Source organism: Lissotriton vulgaris, chromosome 10 (genome assembly GCF_964263255.1).
Source record: "Lissotriton vulgaris chromosome 10, aLisVul1.2, whole genome shotgun sequence".
NCBI classification, from domain to species: domain Eukaryota; kingdom Metazoa; phylum Chordata; class Amphibia; order Caudata; family Salamandridae; genus Lissotriton; species Lissotriton vulgaris.
The window spans coordinates 90946240-90972608 of record NC_141698.1 but is presented as its reverse complement, the minus strand read 5'-3'; the positions used below and the strand labels follow the sequence as shown (position 1 = coordinate 90972608).

The following is a 26369-nucleotide window of genomic DNA, read 5'->3' as shown; positions in this document are numbered from 1 at the left end:
GAGTCATCAGTCGACGTCGAAGGATAGACCGAGGTCGAGAGAGAGACGTACGTTGTCGTCGAGGAAAAGGTCGACGTCGAGAGGAAGAATGGTGTCGAAGGATTCAATATCGAGACCTAAAAAGATACGGTCAAGGTCTCCATCGCGACGTAGGTCGACGTCGAAGCTTGCTTCGGGCTCGAAGCATGGAATGTCTAGGTCTCCCCCACCTGAACATAGGTCGGCGTCGAGACTATCAAGACCAGCCTCTCTGACCTCAATTAGGTCTTTGTCGAGGTCAGAAATAAGTCCCGAACCTATAGTGGAGACTTCCCCGCATGAGCAGCAAGACGACAGATCTGCAGTGGGGCAAGGGATAGTGCACCAGGACTCTTCTGTGGTGGCTCATTCGGGCTCAACCTCAGGGAAGGTGTCAGATGACAGACAATTGGTGCCCAGACAACGGACTCCGTCTGGTTCATTGGTCTCTGAACACAGTGCAGCTACCAGAGCTTCCAAGTCTTCAGGAGGGCTGAATATTGTGCAGGTGTCACCTGAAGCTTCACCTGAGCATACAGAACGGCCTGTTAACTTGTCACCGAGGTGGCTGGAAAGTTTAAGGCATTGGAAGATGCGTCCGATAATGGGGGAGAGAGCTCCGGTCCCTCGGACGGAACTGCATAGAAGATCACGGTCAAGATCCTTATTGAGAGAGAAATCACGTTCAAGGGAGCGTAGGAGGCAGCGATCGGCAACTCCTCAGAGAAGACGTAGAACCCCTACTCCATCTTCTACATCATCTTCGTCTTCTTCAAGATCTTCATATGGAGACTATTCTCCAACTATATCATCTACTCCTCCTTCCAGAGTGTCTCCCGTGGGCGATTTGAGCACATTTAATGATGTGTTATGTCGTGGAGCGAGTAAATTCAACATCAAGATGGCAGTTCACCAAGTAGCAACGTCAGTCATCTTCGAAACCCTGCATCACAAGACGACTGGCAGGCCTCTTCTGCCGTTAGTGCCTGGGTTGATAGAACCAGCAATGAGAACATTCCTAACTCCGGCCACGGTGGGTTCAGGTACTTCTAGGATTGCGAAGAAGTACAAGGCTCCAGAAGAAGATCCAATGTTTTTGCGGTCTGACCCACCACCAGACTCTCCGATTGTAGCAGCAGTCAGAAAGGCGCATTCTGCAGCATCTACCTCTTCTGCTCCACCTGAAAAGGATAGTAGGAGTATGGATTCCTTGGGGCAAAGAATGTGCAATACCTCAGGGTCGGTCATGCGAGTGGCCAGTGCGGCAGCTCTATTGGGCCGCTATGACCGTCTGCTCTGGGACTCAGTGTCTCGTTTTGCAGATAAACTCCCTAAGGAGGATCAGAAAGACTTCCTGGAAATAGTGGAAGAAGGAGGATTGGTGGCTAACCAGAGCATTAGCGCGGCTGCTGATGCGGCGGACTTGTCAGCTCATGGTTATGCACACGGTGTTTGCGCAAGACGTACAGCTTGGCTTCGCCTTACGGGGCTAAAGCCGGAGGCTCAGAGGAAAATGGTAAATTTACAGTTTAATGGTTCGACTCTGTTTGGATCTCACGCAGACGACGAGATGTCTAAAATGAAGGTGGAGTTGGACACTCTTAAGGCCGTAGGCCTTGAGAAGAAAAAAGAATTTAAACGTCGGGGTAAATTTCATCCCTATGACAAGAGATCTTTTCAGCAAAGGAGCCAACAGACGAATTGATCTTTGCAAAATCAAGGCCAGAATCAACAGAGGTCGCAATTCCAACAGCGACGGCCTGGACGAGGCAGAGGCAATGGGAATAGGCAGCAATCATCTGCTACCAAGCAGCCTCAGAAACAATGAACGGATGCTTCCTCTACAACCGTGTCCCACTCCGGTTGGAGGAAGTATTGTGCGTTATCTGGACAAGTGGAAACAGATCACGAAGGACAGATGGGTGCTGGGTATCATTCAGAGCGGGTACCTTTTGAGATTCAAGAAGCCACCCCCTGTCATGCGTCCTCTAAAGATGGTACAGTGGAATATAAAGCGCTTACAACAGGAAGCGAACGTCCTTCTGAAGAAGAAGGCCATAGAACCAGTTCCTTTTCAGCAGAGAGGTCAAGGCCTGTACTCTCGATTCTTTCTCGTAAAGAAAAAAGGTCCAGTTACAGAGTTCAGACCTATTCTGGATTTGAGACGATTGAAAAAATTCATTCGGAAGGAAAGGTTTCGAATGCTGGCTCTTCACTAGATCTTCCCTCAATTACACCAGGGGGATTGGATGTGCTCCATCGATCTGAAGGACGCTTATTTTCATATTCCGGTATCCAGAAAACATCGCAAATTTCTCAGGTTTCAAGTAGCGGCTCGTCATTATCAGTACGCAGTGCTCCCTTTTGGCCTGAGATCAGCTCCCAGAACACTATCAAAATGTATGGCGGCAGTGGCGGCTTGACTTCGAAAGAGGCGGATTTTCATATATCCGTACTTAGAAGACTGGCTTCTGAAGAGTTCATCCCCATCGCTTCTAGAAGAACATCTGTCGATATGCCTCCAACTCATGTACAAGTTGGGTCTGCAAGTCAACTACAAGAAGTCCATAATGAACCCCACCCAGAAGATCCACTACCTCTGTGCTCAGTTGGACACGGAAGAAGAAAACGTGTGTCCTTCGGAGGAGAGGTGGTCATCCATCAAGGCGAAGTGTTTGCTTCTCCTTCAGTCTGCACGTCCGACAGTTCGGCAACTGTCCTCTCTCCTGGGGTCCATGGCGTCGTGCATTTTCATTGTGCCAAACGCACGTTTGCAGATGCGTCCTCTACAACAGTGTCTGGAAGATCAGTGGAAACAGAGGACGGGATGCTGGGAGGACCGAATTCATCTCCAACAGTCTGCAAGAGATTCCATCCGGTGGTGGATGAAGAAGGTGCACGTGATGAAGGGAGTTCCTTTTCATCAGGACCCACCAACGCAGACTCTGATAACAGATGCTTATATCCAAGGCTGGGGGCGCATATGGGCCCTCTGCAGGTACAAGGGCTATGGTCAGACTTCGAGAAAGGATATCACATCAATCTACTCGAACTCAGAGCGGTCTATCTTGCTCTCAAGTCCCTGGCGCCATCGCTTCAGGCTCGGTCCCTTCTGGTGCAAACAGACAATACAACAACAATCTATTACTTAAACAAGCAGGGGGTTACCAGATCCAGGACTCTTTCCATAGAAGCCCAGACCATCTGGCATTGGTTACTTGCACGAGACCTGTCCATAACAGCAATTCACCTACCGGGGAGTCTCAACTCACAGGCAGACGACCTCAGCAGAGACTTCGTCGAAGCGCACGACTGGGTTCTCAACGAAGACGTCGCACAGCATTTTCCAGGATTGGGGAACACCAGACATCGATCTGTTCGCAGACGTGGCAAATGCAAAATACCCCGTCTTTGCGTCCAGGTTCTACCAGAAAGGGTCTCAAGGGAATGCCCTTTTGATAGACTGGTGTCAAAACTTGCTGTACGCTTTTCCACCGACACCGTTGATACCAGCAGTGATCAATCGGCTGTACAAGACTCACTCCAGAATGATACTGATTTGCCCAGAATGGCCACGCCAGTGGTGGTTCCCAGATCTCCTCCAGTTGTCAATAACACCGCACAGGAGATTGTTGTGTCGCCCGGATCTTCTGTCCAAGCAGAAGGGGCGAGTGTTTCATCCCAATCTGCCCTCCCTGCGCTTGGCAGCATGGCTCCTGAAGTCATCCAGTACGGGCACTTACAGCTGAATCCGGAGTGTATGAACATCCTTAAGGAGGCAAAGCGGCCGTCTACGAGACAATCCTACGGATTTAAGTGGAAACGCTTTTACCTTTGGTGTCAGAGTAAGGGTCTTGACCCTATTCATGGTCAAGAACAGGTGATCTTGCCTTATCTTCTTTACCTTGCTGAATCTGGTTTGCAGTTTAATTCCAACAAAGTCCATCTTGCTGCAATAACTGCTTATAGAAAATCGCCAACACATATCTTTCTTTCGGATGCCTGTTTGTGTTGCAATGAACCGTACACAGTTTTTCATGGAAACAGAGTGGTGCTCAGAACTCATCCTGCTTTCCTACCTAAGGTGGTGTCGGATTTTCATATTAACCAATCCATAACATTGCCTACTTTCTTTCCGAACCCTTTGAGTCCGGCAGAACGGACTTTACATTCATTAGATCTAAAAAGGATTTTGAAATTTTACTTAGATAAAACAAAGTCTTTGAGACACACGGACCGTCGGTTTGTGAACTATGGTCCTACGAATACTGGTTTGGCAGCAAGAGATCCATTTCTAGGTGGATAGTGTCATGTATCTTACTGGCTTATCAGCTAGCCCACAAGTCTTTATCAGGTAGACTTCGGGCTCATTCTACGAGGGGAAAGCTTCTACCACAGCTCTCCTTAGGAATGTGGCTATGTCAGAGATATGTAAAGCAGCTAATTGGCGTTCAGTGCATACGTTTACACACCATTACTGTTTGGATTCTGATGCGCAGACTGATGCACAAGTGGGACAAGCATCACTCAGAAATGTGTTTGCTAATTCTAGTTAAACACTGTGATTTTAAAGTTTGGCTATGCTTTCATCTGTTCGCCCGCTTCTGGTGGGTATGAGCTTGCTACTCTATTCAGTGCTTATGACTTTTAATGAGTATCCCCTGGAAGAGAAGGATTAGTTACTTACCTGTAATCCTAGTTCTCTTCCAGGGGTATACTCTTTAAAGTCATAAGCACCCTCCCGCCTCCCCGGGCGAGCAGTAGAATTGAGGTTTATCGTTTTCAATATGTGTTATGAAGGTTTTAAGTGCAGATTCATGCTAAAGTTTACTGTACCGTACAAAAGAACTGACCTAACTGTCACCTGTGGGGCATGATGGGAACAGAGTTCTCCTGGAGGCCTTAAAGGCAAAGTGTGCAGATTCTCTGGGGCCTTAAAGGCAAGGTGCAAGTCTGATTTTCTGTACTCAGACATTTTTTCATATGCAGCCTTTTTAGGCTAATAACTGTTTACAACAGGTTCTTTGATGAAAATAAAAGGTTTTTCATGGTTATGAAATGCATTTTAGGCTCATGCCTGTTTATTGCATTTATATACAGCATATTTTCATGCTTCAGAACGTGTGTAAGGTTTGGTTTGATTAGCCTATGTATTAATGTTAGGCTGCATATTATGGTTATTATACATGTATATGTGTATAATTACTTAGTACTATGTACTTTTGGTTATATTTACACATATATATGTATATTGTTTATGTGTTCCGGGTCCCCGCTCATGGGCGGAGATAATTCAGGGTTTATGACTTTAATGAGTATACCCCTGGAAGAGAACTAGGATTACAGGTAAGTAACTAATCCTTCACAAGCAGTGCATGACTTAGTTGCAAGGTATAGTTAGTTCACTAAACTATAGCAAATTTCAATGGGTTTTAATTTTAGAAACTTTAGGTTCCCTTCTCATTTCAACACATACTTATAATATTACGTTAACCTGTGTGTGTACATACAAATATACAAAATCACACACACAGGCACACTCATATGTTTAGGAACTTACCTGTAATATAGTGACTCACGATGTAGTGGCATATAATGATCATGCCATGAATGTATGGCCTAACGCAAATCTAACTGTGGAAAATACCTTTTCTGGGTGTCTACTTCCTTCACTGTCTACAAAACAAACTTCTGCTTTAACTCCAGAACATAAAAAAAATTGATATTTTGAAATGGACAAAGGAACTCACCACCGTCATAACTACTGAAACAACTGTACAAGTTTACCAGCACATTCTGGAATCCGAATACTTGAGTGCAAAGAAAGGAAATTAAGGCTAACAGGTGGTGTCTATTGTCTAGAGTTTCATCACATCTGGTTGGTATGGTTTTATGCAAGTGAGACAACCTTGACATAAAGTCCTTAAAGTCCAACTCCATCTTATTAAATCCCCAACTCCATCTTAATCCATGGAAATCGCCAACTTCCTCATCTTAGACAATGGACCCCACCATATTTCCTGATTAATGCAGAATAATTGCCTTGTCTGCCTTTCAACGTAGATGTCGCCTGATCATATCCTTCTTAGAACTGTGATATTGTCAAGTTATTCGACTAATTACATATATAAACATCTAGGGCGACATTCGTATGAGGCAAATGTCTCCTCCTCATCAGGTGATAGTTTTCTAAGACATACCTATATATTACCATAAAAATGTAATCATGAATGTACGTCCGATAGCCTTATATGCCATAAGGAGACATCTGAAATGCATAATTCGATGCACATAATCAGTCAGACATTCCTAAATATATGTCAGAAATCCAATCTCTGCATAGATTTAGAATATAAGACTGTCACTTGACCACTTGTCATGGGAGGTCTGTTGCCCAGATTGTCACCTGAGATTCTGTCAGAGATGGCTTCGCCTACTGCTAGAGAACTTCACACTTTGAAGGATGATGCATCTTGCCAGAAGCTGATAAAACCATGTCCCAGAGGCAGACCCACTGACTGCTACCACACTGGGTATTTGGCCTTTAAAGGGGAGCAGTGTCTTCACACCTCCGATGATGAAGGTATGCAGTGTGTCTCTTCTCTCTAAGACACTCTAGACTGCAAGTTGCTTTGCCTTTCATGCTGTCATGGTACAGTGCATAGAAGTAGGCATCAGGGTGTTCGGTTCTAGTTAACATTTTAATGGCACTCAATGCTAGAAATGTTCATTTTATTCTTGTCATTCAGAAAGTGTCTCACTCCTGATTTTATAACAAGTAGTTGTTTTAGATGTACTGAAAAACAGATTGTTCCTGTAGTAATACATACTTTTAACTTTAGAGTGCTTGTTCTTCTTAGTACAGTGTGTGCCATACTGTGAATAACGAAATAAGGTCTGTTCCGGGTTTCACAGTGCCCCTGATCCCTTTATGATATGATATAGCAGTTTTATAATGCGCACTAATACTCGGGAGTGTCCTGGCGCGTGTGAGCTAGAGCAGCAGAAAAGTCATTTAAATGATCTAGCTAAACAGGTATGTCTTAAGGCGTTTTTTAAAGGGAAGGAGCTCTTGAATCAACTGGAAATCGGGAGGAAGCAAATTCCAAGCTGTGGCGGCTTTAACCGACAATGACTGGCCACCTAAACGGACTCTGCAGAAGCGCGGGACAATGGCCCGACGAATAGAAGCAGTCTCACGTGGGATTGTTAGTTACCCAAAAGCAACATTTCTATATCAATTGCACACTGAGAAGTGCTGGGCTACAATAACCTTTCTTTCACATTCATCGCGGTGTATTGAACCAAGCTCACCCTTGTCACCCATGGGTGGGAAAGCAACCTTTGTAGAATTACACCAAAGTCGTAACTTACACAACACCCTGACAAATAAGTGGCATTACCCAGCATTAGCAGTTATAGCATTTGCTGAGGCCCTAGTCTGAATGAACAACTGCAAGAAGGAATAGTATTAATTAGGTAAAAACTAATATAAAGCTTTAAAAAATGCTCAGAGAGTATAAACTTTTTTTTAAGGAATCAATTTTCAGATGGAAATTGATGTCCAGGTTAGGGATCCTTGCTCCACGAACCAGCAAAGATGAACTGCCATACTGCACTGAAGTCTTTAATGTTGGGGAAACCTGCTGTCTTAGTGTAACAGTACTACAATACTCTTCAAATAAGTATTTTTCGACCTATCCAAATTTCATCAGTTTTCCCTTTTAAAAAGTAAATAATAAAAATGGCTTCAATAAAGATAATTGCTCTCAATTCTAACTACAGACATAAAAGCGGTAAGGCCAGGACAGGTTCAGCGACAGACAATGTAAAAATATGTATTCGGAATAGTGAAGATTTTCTATCAAATAAGTGTTTCCAGGATATTGCCCATGTGAAAAGAAAATCTGTGATTATGAAAAATAAAACAAACACCATGTATGGAGAAACATTCACACTTTTGATGGTATCTAAAATACAAATGAGTAGAACCCTTTTTCTTTACCTCTGGGTGGAACTGCTGTTCAGTGCGAGAATGACAGTACTGACAGGTATCTGCACTGCCACACTTTGAGGGTTCTCCCCATTCATCCCCATGTTTAACACTGGGGCAAGGGGTAGACCTAAAGACCAAACAAGAGAAAAATACCTTAATACACATTTTTTCTCTTACAATCTCTTCATAGTAACAGATGTCATCTTGCATTATTTGTAGGTACACAAAAAAGGAAAATGACACTAAGCCGTATCGCTTGTTCTCTTATATATTTCTTTCATAATAAATGACCTCACTAGAAATAATTGAGACTCCAAAATTGGACAGAGGTTCCATTGTAAAATAACAGTCCCCAAGATCCTCAATGATCGGCGCAAGATTATTTTCATACATGCATTGATTAAAGTTTAATTACAGATATTGTACTTAAACCCCTCGGGTGCGGAAGGAGGCCTAGGGCCATCCTAAGCCACATTGGCCATGTGCGGAGGATGGCTCCAGGCCGTCCTGGCAATCACCCAGGTTGAGAGCGCTGCCACTCCCCTCATGGGCCCCCATGACATGCCTCCATTGGGTGTGGCAGCGGCACACTGTCAGCCCCCTCGCATATCTGGTGACATACTGGGGAGGGGGGGGGGGGGGGGCAATGGGAAGTCATTTTACCCTAGGACTGTCTAGGTTCCTGGAATCTACAACACTAGACCAACAGGCCTGTGTATTTTTCTGGGTGGTGGTACTTTGGGCAAGGTTCAATCCCCACTCATGTTTCCAGGGGCGCTCAAACCCCGCTAGATATCAAGAATTACATTTTTGTGATTATTGCAGGGAGTGACCTCTTGGAGGATATTTTGTTTTTGTATTCTGTTTGTTGTGTGTGGGTAGGGAGGGGGCTTACCTCGATGTCTGTCTGTAGTGGGTTCCTGCTCCATGATCACGGGTGAGGCCACAATCTAAGAGCAAGAATGTACACCACTAAACCACCAGGACTTTGTTTTTTGTTGAGGGAGTGGCCCTGTGATCAATTCGGGGCACGGTACGCTCCCAGGAACTCCAATATGGTGGCCGCGCTGACCCTGCCCGGAAAAGAGGTCAGAACTCTAAGACCTTTGGCAATGCCAGGACAGGAAAAGCCGGAAATGAGAAGGCCGGAGAGAGCCCGCGAAGATGAAACAGACCCAACCACGAGAAATGGGAGGAGGAGAGAAGAAGCACGGGTGAGGAGCGGAGTTGACGAGAGCAAGGAGCAATGGAACAGGTGGAGACAAGAGAGCCGGTCAAGGACAGAGGCACCGAGTGCGAGGCACAGGACGAAGCTGAGAGATACCGCTCACGGAGCACTGTGTTCGAGTCCGGCACTCCTACAGGAGAAGAGGAGGTTGTGACTCCCCTCCCCACGGCACCAGAGGGTCATGGGATCAGACAAGTGAAGTGCATGCCCCGATTTCCATTAAAGAGTTGGTGGGCAGGGTTGCGGGCCGCACCACCATAAAGTGTCACTCCCTCCCTCCCCCTGAGGCACGAAGCACGGAAGGGCACTAGTGAATGCTGCCCACTCCAACCCCCCCCACCCCTTTCTCTAGAGAGTGTTAATTGGGACTCACCTTTACACAGTCTTTACCTCTGTCTTTCCAGTTCCTTTGGCCTATGACCTGGACCTTGGAAGCACGGCAAGGATTTGGACATGCATCCCCCTTTTGTCTATCTGGAAAACCGGACAGAGACTATACTCATTCTACAATACTTTTCTTGTTTTTCTTATCCTGTTCTCAGTTGGCCATCCCAAGAAGCATTGGGACTGTTCTACTTTAACCAATAAATGCCCCTAACTCTAATCTCAGGCTGGTGGGTCATTTAGGGAGAGCCTCTCCAGCACGTCCCTTGGGTCATCAGTCTCATACGTGGTGTCAGAAGTGGGTTTGGAGTGTCTAGCGGACATGACAACCCATACCAATGGAGGCCATTATAACCCAATTGGAAGAGGGTCAAAGACACTTGCAGCTGATATTTGAACAACAGACAAAAGCAGCTAAGAAGAACGCGATGCCCTCCATTGGGCCCTGAAAGATCAAGCGTCTCTCTTGACATCAAAACAGCAGGAACAGGACACGGCTATTATATGATTAACCAATGTCATCTCAAACGCAAGAGTACACCCCTACGTACCGGGGAGCGTTTTGCAAAAGTTCCAAGATGGTGATGATCCAGACTGCTACTTTGTGAACTTTGAACGAGTTGCCACCACGGGTGCCTGCCCACCAGAGAGATGGGGTCAATACATAGCCCCTTGTTGTCGGGGGAACTTCAAGACTCATACAAAGCAGCTAATCCGGCAGGGACGGCTGCTTATCGGGACATAAAAAGGGCTATCCTGGAATGTTTAGGTTGCGACCAGGAATACTACCGCAGCCGTTTCCGAAAGCAGAAATCGTCTGTAGGTGACAAGCCTCGAACCCTATATTATCGAATACATGACCGCTGGTTACAGCCCACATCCTCCTCCAAAGACAAGCTCAGTAAGAAAGTCAACTTGGAACAATATCTTGATGCAATTCCCTCCAATACCAGGGTATGGATCAAACAACATCCCAACCTCATAGTCACGCTAGCAGTCAACCTCACCTGTGCCTATCACAGGTCCCCTGAGTTTTAGGCTCAACCCCCTCACCTTCACAACAACCTCCCCAGAACAGGAAGTAGATCCCCTACTCCACCCACCGACCATAATGGACCACCAGGATTAAAACACCCTCTGAGACCCCCATTAGGAACATGTGCCCTGCTGGGACCCAAGTACTTCCTTTGTGCTGAGTAAGGACACATTGCTTGTCATTGTCCTAGACGAATCCCTCCCCAAGAACCCACGGAAGTAGGGTATACTCCTGGGCGTGTATTAGTAGCAGGAGAGCCCCCAGAGAAGTACAAAAAGAAAATACATCTTAACGGGAAGCCTGTCCCGGCCTTTCTAGACATAGGGTGTCATCACACGGTCGTTAGTAAGGAATTAATACTGGAGGCCCTACTCTTAGGGGATGAAATTGTACAGGTCAGATGTGTACACGGAGAGGAGAAAACGTACCCCTTGCAGAAGTATTACTGGAGATTGACGGAGAACCCCAATTGAGAAAGGTGGGAGTGGTGCTTTCCTTACCTGAATCTGTCCTATTAGGCACCGACCTCCCAAGATTCCATGAGCACCTGTCCCCCCTGACCTCCCCTTCCCGGATGGTTAGAAAACGCCTCATTTGCTGGGGAAGAGATAAGTGGGTCCTCCCCAAAGTCCAGAAGTCTCGGAGAGAAAAATGGAAGAAAGAGCCTTATATTGTACACTTGATCATGCCTTGCCTACACCTGTCCTCCTTTCTCTAAACATACCGCAAACACAGAGTCGAAGCTTTCGAACAGCCCAGAGACGATGATACCCAACATCTCGCCTGGGACCAAGCTCAAGAAGACCACCCCGAAAAGGTAGGCCCCTTCTTTTGTGAAAAAAGGCCTGTTATATAGAATTACCCAGAAGAATAACACCACCAAAGAGCAACCGTTGGTCCTGAATGCCTTTCGGGAACAAGTACTGGATCTAGCACACAGTCACATAGGGGGTGGTCATTATGGTAAAGAACACACCCTTAGTATCTCTTAGACCGGTTCGACTGGCCAGGAGTATACCAGGAAGTTGCCTGATTGTGTGTTTCTTGTGTTAGGTGTCAGTTAATAAATACACCAGTCCTTTCCCGTGCCCTGTTACAACTACTCCCCATCATTGATTTCCCATTCAAAAGGATAGGTATGGACCTAGTGGGCCCGTTGCTTCCCTCAGGCCGAGGACACCAACACATTTTGGCATTAGTTGACAACGCAACACGATATGCGGAGGCAACACCTCTATCCAGTACCACCATCCTCAGCAGTAGCCCAAGCCATGGTGTCTTTCTTTTCTCGTGTTGGTTCACCTCATGAGATTCTAACAGATCAGGGCACTACATTTGTGTCTAAACTGATGAAACAAGTATGTGACATTTTAGGCATCAAACAGATGCACACAGCAGTATACCACCCTCAGACTGACAGTCTGGTCGAAAGATCTAACAAGGCCATTAAAACAATGCTTAGAAAAGTCATAGTCAAGGCAGGACACGACTGGGACCACCAACTACCCTTAGTACTTTATGCCATTCGTACACACAAACAGAAATCGCGGTTTGGTCGAAAACCTTGTACCCTCCAAGACATCGCAGTTGACCAATGGGTTGAGGAGGAAAGCAACCCCCTATTACAGTATAGCACAGCACTCAAATACACCCTTGCTACTCTCTGGGAGGAGGTACAAGCCAATATGGAGAAGGCACAAGGCCGACAAAAGCGATATATGACCAGAGAACCAAACTAAGGGAATTCCAGGTGGGGGATCTGGTACTCATTCTTCTGCCTAGTACAGAGAAAAGCTATTGGCCATGTGGCAGGGTTCCTATCGAATCCTAGAGAGGATTACTACTGTCACCTATCGCGTGTCAGTACCCCACAAACCTCAAACAGGCCAAGTATACCATGTAATTCTCATGAAAGCCTGGGAAGGACCCCGGCCTGTGTGTCTATGCTACACAACACGTATACATCAGGTGACCGCGGAGAAACCCCTCTAAATTTCCCTGGCCCCAGAATATCCTAGCCGACACGAACCAGTGCAGTTCAGACAACAACTCACAGAGGAGCAAAAACACCAGGTCCAGGACTTTTGTGACTCCTTCTCCACAGTAGTCTAAGGAAATCCAGGACGCACGACCTTAGTCGAGCACCAGATAGTCATAGGAAGAGCTGGTCCAGTAAGGTTAAGCTACCAAAACCTGATGGCAGCATAAGAATTCTGTATTGACTTCCGTCAGCTGAAAAAAATATCCAAATTTGATGCGTATCCATTGCCCAGGTGGATGAGTTAATAGAGAGGTTGGGAAATGCCAAGGTGATGTCCACAATCGACTTGACTAAGGGGTATTGGCAAATTCCCCTGTCACATAAAGCCAAAGAAAAGATGGCTTTTTCCACACGCTCGGGCCTATACCAGTTCAAAGAACTCCCCTTTGGGCTTCATTACGCTCCCGCCACCTTCCAGATGCTAATGGATGTTCTTTTACACTCCACCAGGCGTATACGGTTGCCTAGCTAGAGCACATAGTAATATACAGCCCAGACTGGAAAACACATCTTCATTTAGGAGAAATCCTGCACACACTCCAACAGGCAGGCCTCACGATCAATCCTAAGAAGACCACATTCGGCACAGACCACAAAGAATATCTAGGTGATGATATTCAGGGAGGATGAAAAAGGCCACAAGTAAACAAACTCGAAGCCATCACCAAAATCCCTCGTCCCATCACAAGGAAAGATGTCCGTCCCTTGTTGGGATTGGTAGGTCATTACAGGAGGTTCTCTCCACACTTCTTGGATATAGCCTGTCCTCTCACAGACTTAACAAAAACAAAGATAGGAAAACCCATTATCTGGTCAGCTACTCTGGAAGATCGTTTTTCCTAACTAAAACAGCTCCTATCGTAATGTGCCCGGATAACGAAAAAACCTTTGTCCTACAAATCGATGCCTCTGACACGGGTCTTGGAGCAGATCGGCTCAATAAGAGCCAATTTGGAGCAAGATACCCCAAATTGAGCGACCCTTGCCCGAGGGGTTGCTCCCCTTCCACACATATTTCCCTGGTGTCTAGTGGACTTCGAACACCTCAACACTCCCCCATATTTCCCTAGAGCCTCGCGGAGGGGCGGGGGGGTGGGGGGGTGGGGGGGTGCATAATGCAAATTATACTATCCCCCCGAGGGGAGTGACCCTTGCTCAAGTGGTCGCCCCTCTTCTATGCATTTATCCCTGGGGCCTAGTGGGCTTCCCCCACCACCCAGAGGGCAGATCGGCCTAAAAACAGCCGATCTGTCCGGGGAGGGGATACACAAGACGACCCACCGAGAAATGTTCCATTTGTGCACTGCCCGTCCCTTCTTAGCACCCATGTAACCAACAAAGAGTTGGTCATCCACCCGGAACTGGCGTGTGCAATTCAAATAGAAAGAGAGCGCACGTTCTGGGTCCAGACGGTGGAGCCGCTCTTCCTCTTTAGAGGGATGCGGAGGCGGAAAGAAGGTGGGCAAGGTGATGGACTGCCCGATGTGGAAGGCCGTGACTACCTTAGGCAGGAAAGAGGGTCTTGTCCACAACACCACCTTCTCCGGATGGACAGAAAGGAAGGGAGGCTTGGATGAAAGAGCCTGGAGCTCACTCACTCTCCTGGCAGAGGTGATGGCAACCAGGAAAGCAGTCTTAAGGGTAAGAAGACGGAGAGGACAGTTATGAAGTGGCTCGAAAGGAGCGCACATCAGAAAAGTAAGTACAAGGTTCAAGTCCCACTGAGGCATCACGAAAGGAACAGGGGGGAACATATGAGTGATGCCCTTCAGGAACCTATTAACAACCGGGGACTTGAACAAGGAAGGCTGATCAGGTAGCCTTAAGAAGGCGGAAAGGGCAGAAAGGTAGCCCTTGATAGTGCCCAGAGCAGAGCCCTGCTGGGCAAGAGAAAGAAGGAAGAGGAGAACCTCAGAAAGAGGGGCAGAAAGGGGATCCACAGCCTTTGCTGTGCACCATGCCACAAACCTGTTCCACCTGCAGGCGTATACCGACTTTGTGGAGGGACGCCTGGCTGCCAGAATCACATCACAAACTTAAGGAGGCAAGTCAAATGGGCTCAATTGTCGCCGCTCAATCTCCAAGCATGGAGGTGGAGACTGGACAGGTTCGGGTGGAGGACCGTCCCATGCTGCTGCGACAGAAGGTCCTCCTGAAGAGGCACACAAATCGGGGGATCGACAGACATACTGAGCAGCTCGGGATACCAGTATCTTCATGCCCAGTCCGGAGCCACAAGGATAACTTGGGCCCGGTCGCGTCTGATCTTCTTCAGCACTCTGGGCAGAAGTGGTATAGGCGGAAAGGCGTACAACAGACCGCAGCTCCACTCGCGACGAAAAACGTCTCCGAGCTAGTGCCGCCTTGGAAATTCCATCGCGCAGAACTGATGACATTGCACGTTCTCTTCTGTGGCGAATAGATCTAACCAAGGCTCTCCCCACTGCTGTAAGGACCTTGCGCCACGTCAGAGTTCAGACACCATTCGTGATCCATCATGCACCGACGGCCGAGTTCGTCCGCCCTGGCGTTCAGGGAACCTGCCATGTGTTGAACCACCAGAGTCACGCCTTGATGTTCCAGCCACTGCCAGAGGCGCAGAGCCTCTGGCAGAGGGTCCACGACCCCACCCCGCCCTGTTTGTTGCAGTACCACATGGCGGTGGTGTTGTCCGTGAACACCTGCACTACACTCCCACTCCCCCGGACAGAGTGGAGGAATGCATTCAGTGCAAGCCGGATCGCCCGCAGCTCCAGAAGGTTGATGTGGAGCCGGGACTCCGCCGGAGACCAGAGGCCTCTGATCTCCGCCTCTCCCATGTGGCCTCCCTAGCCCTGGAGGGACGCGTCCATCACAACTACGTGCTCCGGTTGGGGTAGGTAGAGAGATCTGCCGCTGACCCAATCACGGTCCGTGAGCCACCACTGCAACTGTCTTGCAGTGCCCTCCGAGATCAAGACATGGTCGGATAAGTTGCCCTTTCTGCTGGGCACACTGAAACTTCAGGTCCCACTGCAGAGGACGCATCCGCCACCTGGCGTGATGCACCAGAAGGATGCAGGAGGCCATCAGCCCCAGAAGCCGCAGGGTCAACCTGACCGAGACTCGGGATAACGGCTGAAAGATCGGAATCAGAGCCTGAATATCCTGAACCCGCTGCTCGGGGGGATAAACCCAAAACTGCGCCTAGTCCAGAACCGCTCCGATGAAGAGGAGCTTCTGAGAGGGACACAGGTGCGACTTTGGCACATTGATAGAGAACCCCAGCAGGTGCAGGAGGTCGACCGCAGTCTGGAGGTGGCTGAGGACTGTCTGGGGCGAGCCTGCCTTCAACAACCAGCCGTAGAAGTAGGGGAAGACTGAAACCCCTAACCTGCGCAGATGAGCTGCGACCACCGCCATCACTGTCGTGAACACCCGTGGGGTGCTGGTAAGGCCGAAGGGGAGCACGGTAAATTGAAAGTGCTCGTGGCCTACCATGAACCGCAGACTATCCAGTCTTCTGGGTCCAGGGCAGTTAGGACCTGAGCCAGTGTCAGCATCTTGAACTTCTCCTGCCGGAGGAAGCCCTTGACGTTCCGCAGGTCCAAGATAGGGCGTAGGCCCCCTTTTCCCTTCTTGGGTACCAGAAAGTAGTGGGAGTAACAACCAAACCCTACTTCTGGCCCAGAAACGTATTTGAGGGCCCCTTGGCCAAGAGGGCCGTAACTTCCTCTCGTACAAGTGTCAAGTGATCCCCCGACATGCGGTGGTACTGCGTGGCATGGCTGGAGGGGTCGCCTCGAAGGGGAGGGAGTAGCCCCTTCGGACGATTTGCAGCACCCACCTGTCCGATGTGTCAGTGCGCCAGTGGAGGTGGTGATGGCGAACCCTGCCCCCCCACTGGCGTCACATGGGCCTGAAAGCTCGGACTAGGAAGGTTTTGAGGCGGATGCTGCAGGGGCAGGTGTGGACTGGCCTCGCCGTTGTTCCCGACTGCCGCCACGGCGGTTTCCACATTCGCAACCGCGCTGGACGGTAGTTTGCGGTCCGTGGCTGGCAGGACGCATGGAGGTGCCCCTTCCTTGGCCACGAAAGGAGCGAAAAGCTGCTGTTTGCTGGCGCGGGCTGAGAGGCCCTAGGACTTGGCCATAGCCCTTGAGTCCTTAAAGCGCTCAAGCGCATGGTCTGCTTTGTTGCCAAAGAGACGACGGCCATCAAACGGCATATCCATAAGGGTGTTTTGGACATCAGCCAAGAAGTTGGCGGACCTCAACCAGGCGTGGCGACGAATCGCCACCGTCGTTTCCATCGCTCTGCCCAGTGAGTCCGTGGTATCCAGCCCACACCGGATGGAATACCGTGCTGCATCTCGACCCTCCGCAAGGGCTTGGGTGAGTTTAGTCTGGACCTCCACCGGACATTTTGGCAGCACGTCCGCGACCGTGTCCCACAGAGAGTGGGTGTAACGGCCCAAGAGGCACGCGGTGTTGACTGACTGCAGCCCTAAACTCAGGGAGGAGAATACCTTTTTGCTGTATTGCTCGTACCTCTTGGATTCCTGATCGGGGGAGCCGTCGGGAATGCGGCCTGGGAGTTAGAGGCCTGGATGACGAGTCTCTCAGGGTGGGGTGGGTGGATAGGAAGCAAGGGTCGCCCGGAGTTGGGCGGTGGCGTCTGGCCACATTCCTATCTTCAGGCTGACCTGTAGCGGGCTTGGACCAAGTGCCCAGAAGAACGTCAGACAAGGCCTCATTAAACGGCAGCAGAGGCTCGGCCGAGCTTGCCTGCGGTTTAAGGACCTCAGTGAGGAGGTTAGTCCTCACGGCCGCGACGGGGAGCTCCAGGCCCAAGGACTTGGTCGCCGGCGTCCGCACCACACTGTAGGCAGCCCCCTCCTCCGTAGCCACGCTAGGAGGGGAGACCAAGCCAGTGTCCGGCGAGGTGTTCAGACCACTGGCGTCCCCTAGCTCATCTGCCCAGTCCTGATAAGCATGGCACTCCTGTGCCTGAGGGTCCTCAGACCCCTCCCAATCTGCCTCGCCACCCATCACCTGAGACTCGGGACCAAAGGATGCGGTCGGGTCCTAGAAGTCGAAATCTCCCATCGGCGTCGAGAACAGCGCCGTTCCGGCGCTGGACCCGAATCGAGAGAGGGATCGGGGACAGCGCCGCCCTGAGCGACACCCTGGGGGCCAGCGCCGGCGAGGTTAAGAGGTCGAACGGCGATGACCCGGATCCTGTGGGGGCCTGCGGCGCCGGGACCGAAGTCACTGGCGGCGTCGGAACCGAAGCACCCAGCGGTGTCGGGGCCGAAGCGCCCGACCCGCTGGGGCCCCTAGTCAGCGACCTCATGGCCATGAGGAAGGCCTCAATCTCCTCCGGCGTCGCGTTCTGCCCAGGGACCGAAGGGTATGAAGCCGGCCGTGACGAAGCAGCGTGGGCGGTGTCGCCCAAACCCCCGGCCGCATCACGCGAGCGTCGGGGGGAGTCGGAAGAGCGATGACGTCTCTTCGACTTCTTGTCCTTACCGGAGGACTTCGAGCCCGAAGACCGAGGACGACTCCCAGAGCTATGGTGGCTCCGACCCCGCGACCGGTCCCTCGACCTCCCCGCGGTCTGGGAGCTCGAGCAGCGAGGGGGCCGACTACCGGAGCTCGAGTCGCTTGCGGGACCGCTCCCGCCTAGCTTTAGTTATCAGGGCCCAGCAGTCGGAGCAGGCCTGGTCGTCGTGGTCGAGGCCCAGGCAATGAAGACACCGGCGATGGGGGTTCGTAACCGACATCAGTCGGTCGCAGTCGGCACAGGGCTTAAACCCGGGCATCCCTACGGGCACCATCAGAGTCGCTAGACTTCGAAAAGGATATAAAATGATCGAAAAAGTATAGTCAAAAATTGACTAAGGGGTACCACTTTTTCAGGATCTGAGCTTGCTGACGCGGAAAAAAGAAGAACTGACGTCAGCGTGCGAGGGCAGCGGCTAAGTACTCCGGCGACGTCATCACGGCGCCAACAACGCTGACGACAGACGCGGAGCCGCAGACGCCTACCGACGCGTAGGGGTACTGCTACGCAAAGGTTTCCGGATCCAGTCTGACACCTGGAGGTATTCTAAGGTAAGGAATCTAATACTAACCTGTTTCTTTCAGATACTTATTTTACAGGGTTGGTTATTGTTAACTATTTGCTGTGTTTAGTGAAACGTAGAGTCTCAATCCACTGGGGGGGGGGGGGAGAACCGGCACCCAAGAACGCACATTGGCTTCAGGAAGTAGCATACTGTTGCGACCAACTTACATGTTATGCTGAAGAGCTGCATAGCGCATCTAGACCCAGTCATACTTGGACTTTATTCACCGAATATATGATGACAAGAAAGGAGGACTAAGAATGTTCCATAGAATGATGTGTGATGTACTGTATGTTATTGCCATGAACTATGTTCTACTGTCACTGTCGAACTCTAATAGGATGCATCCAAGAATTGATGTGTATTCTGTAACCATAAGCTAACAGTGATGTATCCTGTGGTTGTTTAGTTATGAAAATCAATAAACTAATAATATGATCAGCATGTTGTTGGCTTGCTTTTCGAATCTTCCGGACCACGGACGAGAGACTGACTCTGTATCTGAGGTAGAGGGCGCAGTCCAAGATTCTGGAAGTGAATTTTTTGTCCTAGAGGAAGCATCGGACGAAGAAGCCACTATCAGTGCAGAGGAAGTGACTGAGAGGAGAACACGGATAAGCCAATAGTGCAGCAAGAGGAATCTAGATTGCAGCCTGGGGCTGAAAATCTTCCAATTGGAAGTGCTGAACTCTTGGGTACCCCAAACATGCTGCCATCTGTGTTGCCTGCCTTTAGTGGTGTTGCAGGGTGTACAGTCAATACTGAAAACTTTCTGCCTATTCATTTTTTTCAGTTGTTTATGGACAATGTATTTTGGGATGAGATTGTTGACCAGACTAATCTGTATGCTGAACAGTATTTGAGGCACAACAGGGCCAGACTTAAGCCCCCCTCTAGGGCTAGCCAGTGGACTCCCACAAATATGGATGACTTGAAGAAAGTCTTGCGTGTAACTTTTTTCATGGGATTGATAAGCAAGCTGAAATTAAGGTGTATATACTGTCAGAGTAGTACTGGATAGGTCTATATTTCAGGATAGACACTGGTAGGGATTATTCTAGTGACACCTCTCGTCCCAATGGTTGTCCATCACTTTTGGAGTCAGTGAGAAAAATGTGTGAGAAACTGTAAGATCACCATTTATACATAGTTAACTTCTACACTGCTGCGCAATTGTTCAATGAATTGTTAAAAGAGGACACTGTTGCATGTGGCACAATCCGCTCCAATCCTAAAGATTGCATTAAACAGCTTTTTTGTAAATTAAAAAAAAACAAGGGGACAGTGCTGTTCCTTGCATAGTGATGAACATCTAGCTGTGAAGTTTTCAAAGAAGAGCGATGTCCACAAGCTGATAGCCATTCATAATGAAAGTACTTCACCTGTGACTGTTTGGGGTGACATTGCTGAACTGCACTAACCTGTGTGCATTTTAGATTACAATAAGCACATGGGTGATGTAAATAGAATACATTAACTGTTGAAGCCTTATGGTGCTGCTCGTAAGTCATACATTTGGTATAAGAAGTTTTCAACCTTCATTGCTTCGGTTTGTATTCAAGGATTGTACTCCAGATTCAAAGATGACTTTTTTTCAGTTTCAGCAGTCTCTAATAGGCAGCCTTGTTGTAATTGAGCATGCAAGTGTTCCTAGAGTTAGAGTGGTGGAGCAGGTGGCTAGACTGAAAGATCAACACTATCCTGATTCCATTCCTACCACACCCAAAAAAAACTTTCCCTAAAAGAGATGCAGAGTCTGTGTTTGAAGAGGCGTACGAAAGTGGGGTCATTTGTACTGCCCAGAGGATCCTTCTAACCCTGGGCTATAAATGCCTGCATGTTTTTTTTAAATGTTATTGTAAAAAAAAATAATACAAAAATTCTGATCCGCAATATTACAAAGTACAAAAATACAAAGGTGGTAGCAAGGAGTAAAATAACAGTACAGTGCAAGTATAAATTACAGTATGCAAGTTTGGTATGCAAATTCACACCTGGCAATGAATGCTTTACATATATACTTAATTTGCTGAAAAGAACAGAAACACATACCAATCCTATACGACCATCTGCCTATGCATCGTCTAAACAGCCCCACATAGAACCACATTTTTGTAGGACACTGATACCCCTAACTTTAGCTAGAGACTTCCCTCTTTTGCAAATTTCCCTAACAATTAACCACGACTCCGCTACCGAGGAAGGCTTGGGTGAAATCCAGGCTCTAGCTATCGCCAGCCGGGGAGCAACTAACACAAGTGCAATTATGGATTCATGACCACAACTATCCTCTTTATAGCTGAGCATCTTCTCGTCTGTCGTAAATGTATATTCAACTTCAAGTCGGAGTTTAATAACAAATAGTATCTTCTGCCAAAAAAGACCTAGATCTGGGCACATGACAAACATGAACCATTTCAGCTGCATGTAGCCCACACTTAGGGCAGTTACAGAGCGCCCCTCCATAAACGCCACCTGCATGACCTCACCTTGAGACCATCTGGCGATCTTCTCCGGCGTGTAATAGAGTGCGCAGGTCGTCCGAAATAGCTGCAGTCGTAAATTAACCGAATGCACAGAGAATTCTATAATATAGAAAGCAGTCTTTACCTCTCCTTAAGTAATATTTATCCCTTAAGTCTTGCTCCATCTTAACGCTAGTTTTTCACAGCCATCCAGTCTGAACTCAAAGAGAGATCCATACATCAAACTAATGGCTGCCTTCTAGTTCTGCGCACACAGACACTCCCATATTCCTGAGCTTATTACACTTTGAATAGCAAGGTGTCTGATGACCGAATACCTGAACTGAAGATATTTAAAAAACATCCGTTGAGGGATAGCAAATGTTAGCCCTAGATTCTCAAATGATCTAAAACTATTACAGTCATACAAGTGCCCCAGATAACGAACGCCATGCTTTACCCATTGCTGGCATGCGGAATCGTGAAATATCCCAGGCAACATCAGGCTATCACAGAGGGTGTGCTTATCATGTATAAGAGATATAAAAGATCTAGCCATAATGCCCTGCCATATAAGCACAGTCTCTGATAACCTTAAACCGTACCCGTTTAAAGTAGTTAGGGTCATTAATTCGATATAAAAACATATGACTCTCTGGGCCAAGAACAAGCCAATGCAAAAAACAATCTGCTTTATCTGGGTTCAAGAGACTGCACAAGCGGCCGACAAATGCAGCCCAAAAATACGATTTAAAGTCGGGGAGTTCTAGACCCCCCTGATTATACGGAAGCTTCACTGATCCAATGGTGCGTCTTGATTTTTTATACCCCCAAATAAAGCTGCTCAAACCCCATCCAGCTTACTAATAAACTAATTGGATTGAACTAAAAAAGTACAGGAATTTCGGTAGTATCTTCATCTTAATAATGTTAAACCTACACAGAATGCTATTTGGGAGCTTGTGCCAGAATTTCAGTTGCTTAGTAATAATAGCCAACAAAGGATCGTAGTTTAATGCATGAATAAGTTCGATCTTAGGAGATATACGAACCCCTAGATAGGTAGCGGTCGGGTAAACCTCTTCCACCAGGAGTTCCAGAGGAAAATTAAGAAGCGCTTGCGTTTTATTAATATTTAATTTATAGCCCGAAAAAAAGGCCAAACTTCTTAGCGGCCACGTCGATACCCTCTATTGTCGATATTGGATCAGCCGTGAAGATAGCAATATCATCGCCATACGCAGTGACTTTCAGCAGGCATTGCCCAATATTCAGCGGTCGTATCCTGATATTAGCCAGGAGTGCCCTAATGAATGGCTCAATATAAAGAGCAAAAAGTGAGGAGAGAGGACAGCCCTGTCTAGCACCACAGCAAATAAGAAAAGGAGCGGTTTCAATATTAGAATACAGTAATCTGGCCATAGGACTGTGATACATAGCTTGGACCCAGTTCCGGAATTTCTACGTTACCCCAAATGCAGTAAGTGTTGCCCAGAGATGACCCCAAGCCACCCGGTCAAAAGCTTTTTCTGCATCTAACAAAACCATGCCCAAGTTAGGTTTTAGCTTCCCTGCAGCATCGAAAGCAGTCACTGCCGTGTTGACATGGGCAGTGGTATCTCTCCCTTGTATAAATCTGTGCTGCTGGGGAGAAACCAGGCCGGCCATCATAGAGGCTATAACAAACACAAAAGAATCGGAAGGTCTGCTAAGCGGCGTGGCTAAGTCTATGCGGTCCTGATAAAGTGACCCTTATGGACTGCACTGAACCAGGCCACGTGGTCACATGACACAGAAATGTGTTAGATATCCAGGTCACCTGGGCTTAGACTCACCACCCTGGTTAGATGTCCTAGATGACGAGGCTCCGCCAGATGGGTGGGCTGATAGGATATCTAACACATTTCTGTGTCATGTGACCACGTGGCCTGGTTCAGTGCAGTCCATAAGGGTCACTTTATCAGGACCGCATAGACTTAGCCACGCCGCTTAGCAGACCTTCCGATTCTTTTGTGTTTGTTATAGTTTGATTTAGGGGTTTAGAGTTTGGTAGGTCTATAAACATAGTCCCCTTGACCCTCCTCAACTTGTGTTTTTCCATCATAGAGGCTAACCAGGTGGCCAGTATCTTGGCAAATACCTTAGCATCTGCATTTATAAAAGAAACTGGGCTATAGGAAGCCCGTTCTTCACGTGCCTTATCTTTTATTTTATTTTTTTAAGGTGATATTAGCAATATTCCATGAATTTGGGACTCGGCCAGTTCCCCCAATTTGCTGGATTACCTCTTTTAGTACCGGGGCCACCACACTTTTACAGCTCTTATAAAATTCAGCAAGAATAGCGTCCTCCCCAGTCGCTTTCCCCAACGGGAGCCCTCCTTTTGCCTCCTCAATTTCCTCCAATGTAATTTCCTGCTCTAATAAGAGCGAATCTTCATCCGTCAAAGCCGGAAGGTTATTCCTTTCCAGATAACTCTGCATATCTGTCAGAACCTGACCTGCATCTGGAGAGTATAGTTTCTGATAAAAAATAGAAAGTTGATCAGCAATATCTTGAGGGTGCCTATATAATGTACCCCTCTCGCCCTTAATAACTTTGATCATCGACTTGAAGCGATTGTCCATAAGCTGGTGAGCAAGTACTTTCCCAATTCGTTCTCCATACTCATATTGTAGTGTCTTATGTTTAATATAGCTCGCCGCTACCTACTCCTTTAGAACCCTATTTATTGCCACCCTGTCCTCTATTAAAGAAGCATACAATGAGTCCTGATCTACTGCCCCCTGAAACACCGCCTCAGCGTGCTGAAGATCGCTGGCTATAAGCCTTGATAGGTTTCCTTGCCTAACTTCTCTCATTCCTTATTCTGTTGCCAAACAAACTGCTGGGTAACTCCTCGAATAGATGCCTTCTTTGCATCCCATACTACGCAAGGGGAATCGGACCCAAAATTATCTTCCAAATATTCCAATCATTTTTTAGAAATGAAGACCACATACTCAGAATCCGTAATCAGATAGAGCGGAAAAGAAAAAGGCCAGAATGTTTTAGGCCCAGGTTTAACCCGAAAAGATAGTAATATGGTCGGATGTAATCAGAGGACACACTTCAATATCAGAACCCTGCAAAATGCTATCTGAGAACCATGCCATGTCGATCCTGGAATACTGCTGGAGTTGTAATGTAATATGTACAGCCCGGCACTGTTGGAAATAAAGAGCGCCATGCATCCTGTAATAAGTGCAGACGCTCTAATTCTAAAATGGAAGCGCTCACCTTCGCCATCCTAGAAGTAGCCTGCATGTTTTATATTGTACCGCACACAACTCAAGTACTAGGAGCGACTGAGTAAAAGTAAAATGACTGGTCTGTATTGTTTTAGATTTTTCTGTTCCGTTTTACGGTTGGCCTTTGTTTGATGTATTTATTTAGACCTGTTATTATTTCAGTCCTAGTTGGTTTTTCAACTCCTTAAAATTGGTTTGTGTATTCCTATTTGTTAAAAGAAAAAAAGGGATGGGGTGTGTGCATACAGGCGCTAGGCTGGCAGGTTTAGAAGGCAGTGTGTTGACTGGAGCTTGGATGGCGGTGTGCGTAAACTAGCGCTTGGCTGGCAGTGTACGTTGACTGATGTTTTGCTGATGCCGTGCATAGACTGGCGCTTGGCTGGTGGTTTAGGCACACTTGCTCTTGGCTGGCGATGTGGGTAGACTGGCGGTTGGCTGGCGGTGGGTGCATACTGGCGTTTGCTTGGCTATGTGTAAACTGGCATTTAGCTGGTGGTGTGCGTGGACTGGCGTTAGGCTGCCAGTGCGTGTTGTGACTAGCAGCAAGTCACTCCTCACCACCCTTCTCCTGATAATCAGGGTTGTCAAAGGATGGGGCCGGTTCATTGAACTAGAACTCTCCAAGCGGCGCCCAGCGGCGCCGTTCCGACGCCGGAACAGGATCGGGGGACGGCGTCGCCCGAAGGCGGCATCGGAGGTGACACCCTAGGGATCAGCACTGGTGAGGTCGTCAGGTCAACCGGCGACGACCCGGATCCGGAAGCGGATCCAGCGGGGCCGGGCCCAAGCCATCGGCGGCACCGGGGCCGAAGCACCCGCCGGCGCCGGGGCCGAAGCACCCGCCGGCGCCGGGGCCGAAGCACCCGCCGGCGTCGGGCCGGAGCACCCGACCCACTGGGGTCCCCAGACGGGTCCGCTGGGCCCGAAGGTGCCTCGGAGCCCGTCGGAGGAGAGAGGGACCTCATGGCCATGAGGAAGCGCTCGATCTCCTCCGGCGTCCCGTCCTGCCTAGGGACCGGAGGGTATGAAGCAGGCCTCGACACCTGCAACTCTGACGGAGCAACGTGGGCGGTGTCACCCAAAACACCGGCCACTTGGCGCGAGCGTCGGGGTGGGGGGGATGGTGGGGGGGCACAGGGGAGTCGGAAGAGCAATGACGTCTCTTCGACTTCTTGTGCTTACCTGACGACTTCGAGCCCGAACACCGATGGTGACTCCCGGAGCTATGATGGCTCCGACCCCGCGACCGGTCCCTCGACCTCCGTCCGGACCGGGACCTCTCACGGCGCGGGGCCGACTGCCGGAGTTTGAGCTGCTTGCAGGACCGCTCCCGCCTAGTTTTCGACGTCAGTGCTCGGCAGTCGGGGCAGGCCTTGTCGTGGTCGAAGCCGAGACAGTGAAGGCACCGGCGGTGAGGGTCGGTAACCAACATCAGTCGGTCGCAGTCCTCACAGGGTTTAAAACCAGGCATCCCTACCGGCACCGTTCGGAGTCGAAGACTCTGAAAAATTATCAAACAGGATCGAAAAAGTAATCAAAAATTGACTATGGGTACAACTTTTTCCGGATCTGCGCTGCTTGCGCGGAAAAAAGAAGAACTGACGTCAGCGCGCAGAGGCGGCGTCTAAGTACTCAGACGACGTCATCACGGCGCCCACGACGCAGACAACGGACGCGGAGCCGTGGACGACGCCTATCGACGCGCAAGGGTACTGCTACGCAAAAATTTCCGGATCCAGTCTGACGCCTGGGTATATTAAAAGGTAAGGAATCTAATACTAACCTGTTTCTTTCAGATATGT

General features: G+C 48.6%; 1 protein-coding gene across 1 annotated transcript in view; it reads right to left on the bottom strand.

Annotated features, from left to right (window-relative positions):
* Positions 1–26369, bottom strand: part of UNKL (unk like zinc finger) — a 370451-nt gene that overhangs the window by 217645 nt on the left and 126437 nt on the right. The window contains exon 6 of the mRNA XM_086940574.1: positions 8024–8141. Within this exon, the coding sequence (XP_086796700.1) occupies positions 8024–8141 (118 nt within the window). The remainder of the gene's footprint in view (positions 1–8023; positions 8142–26369) is intronic.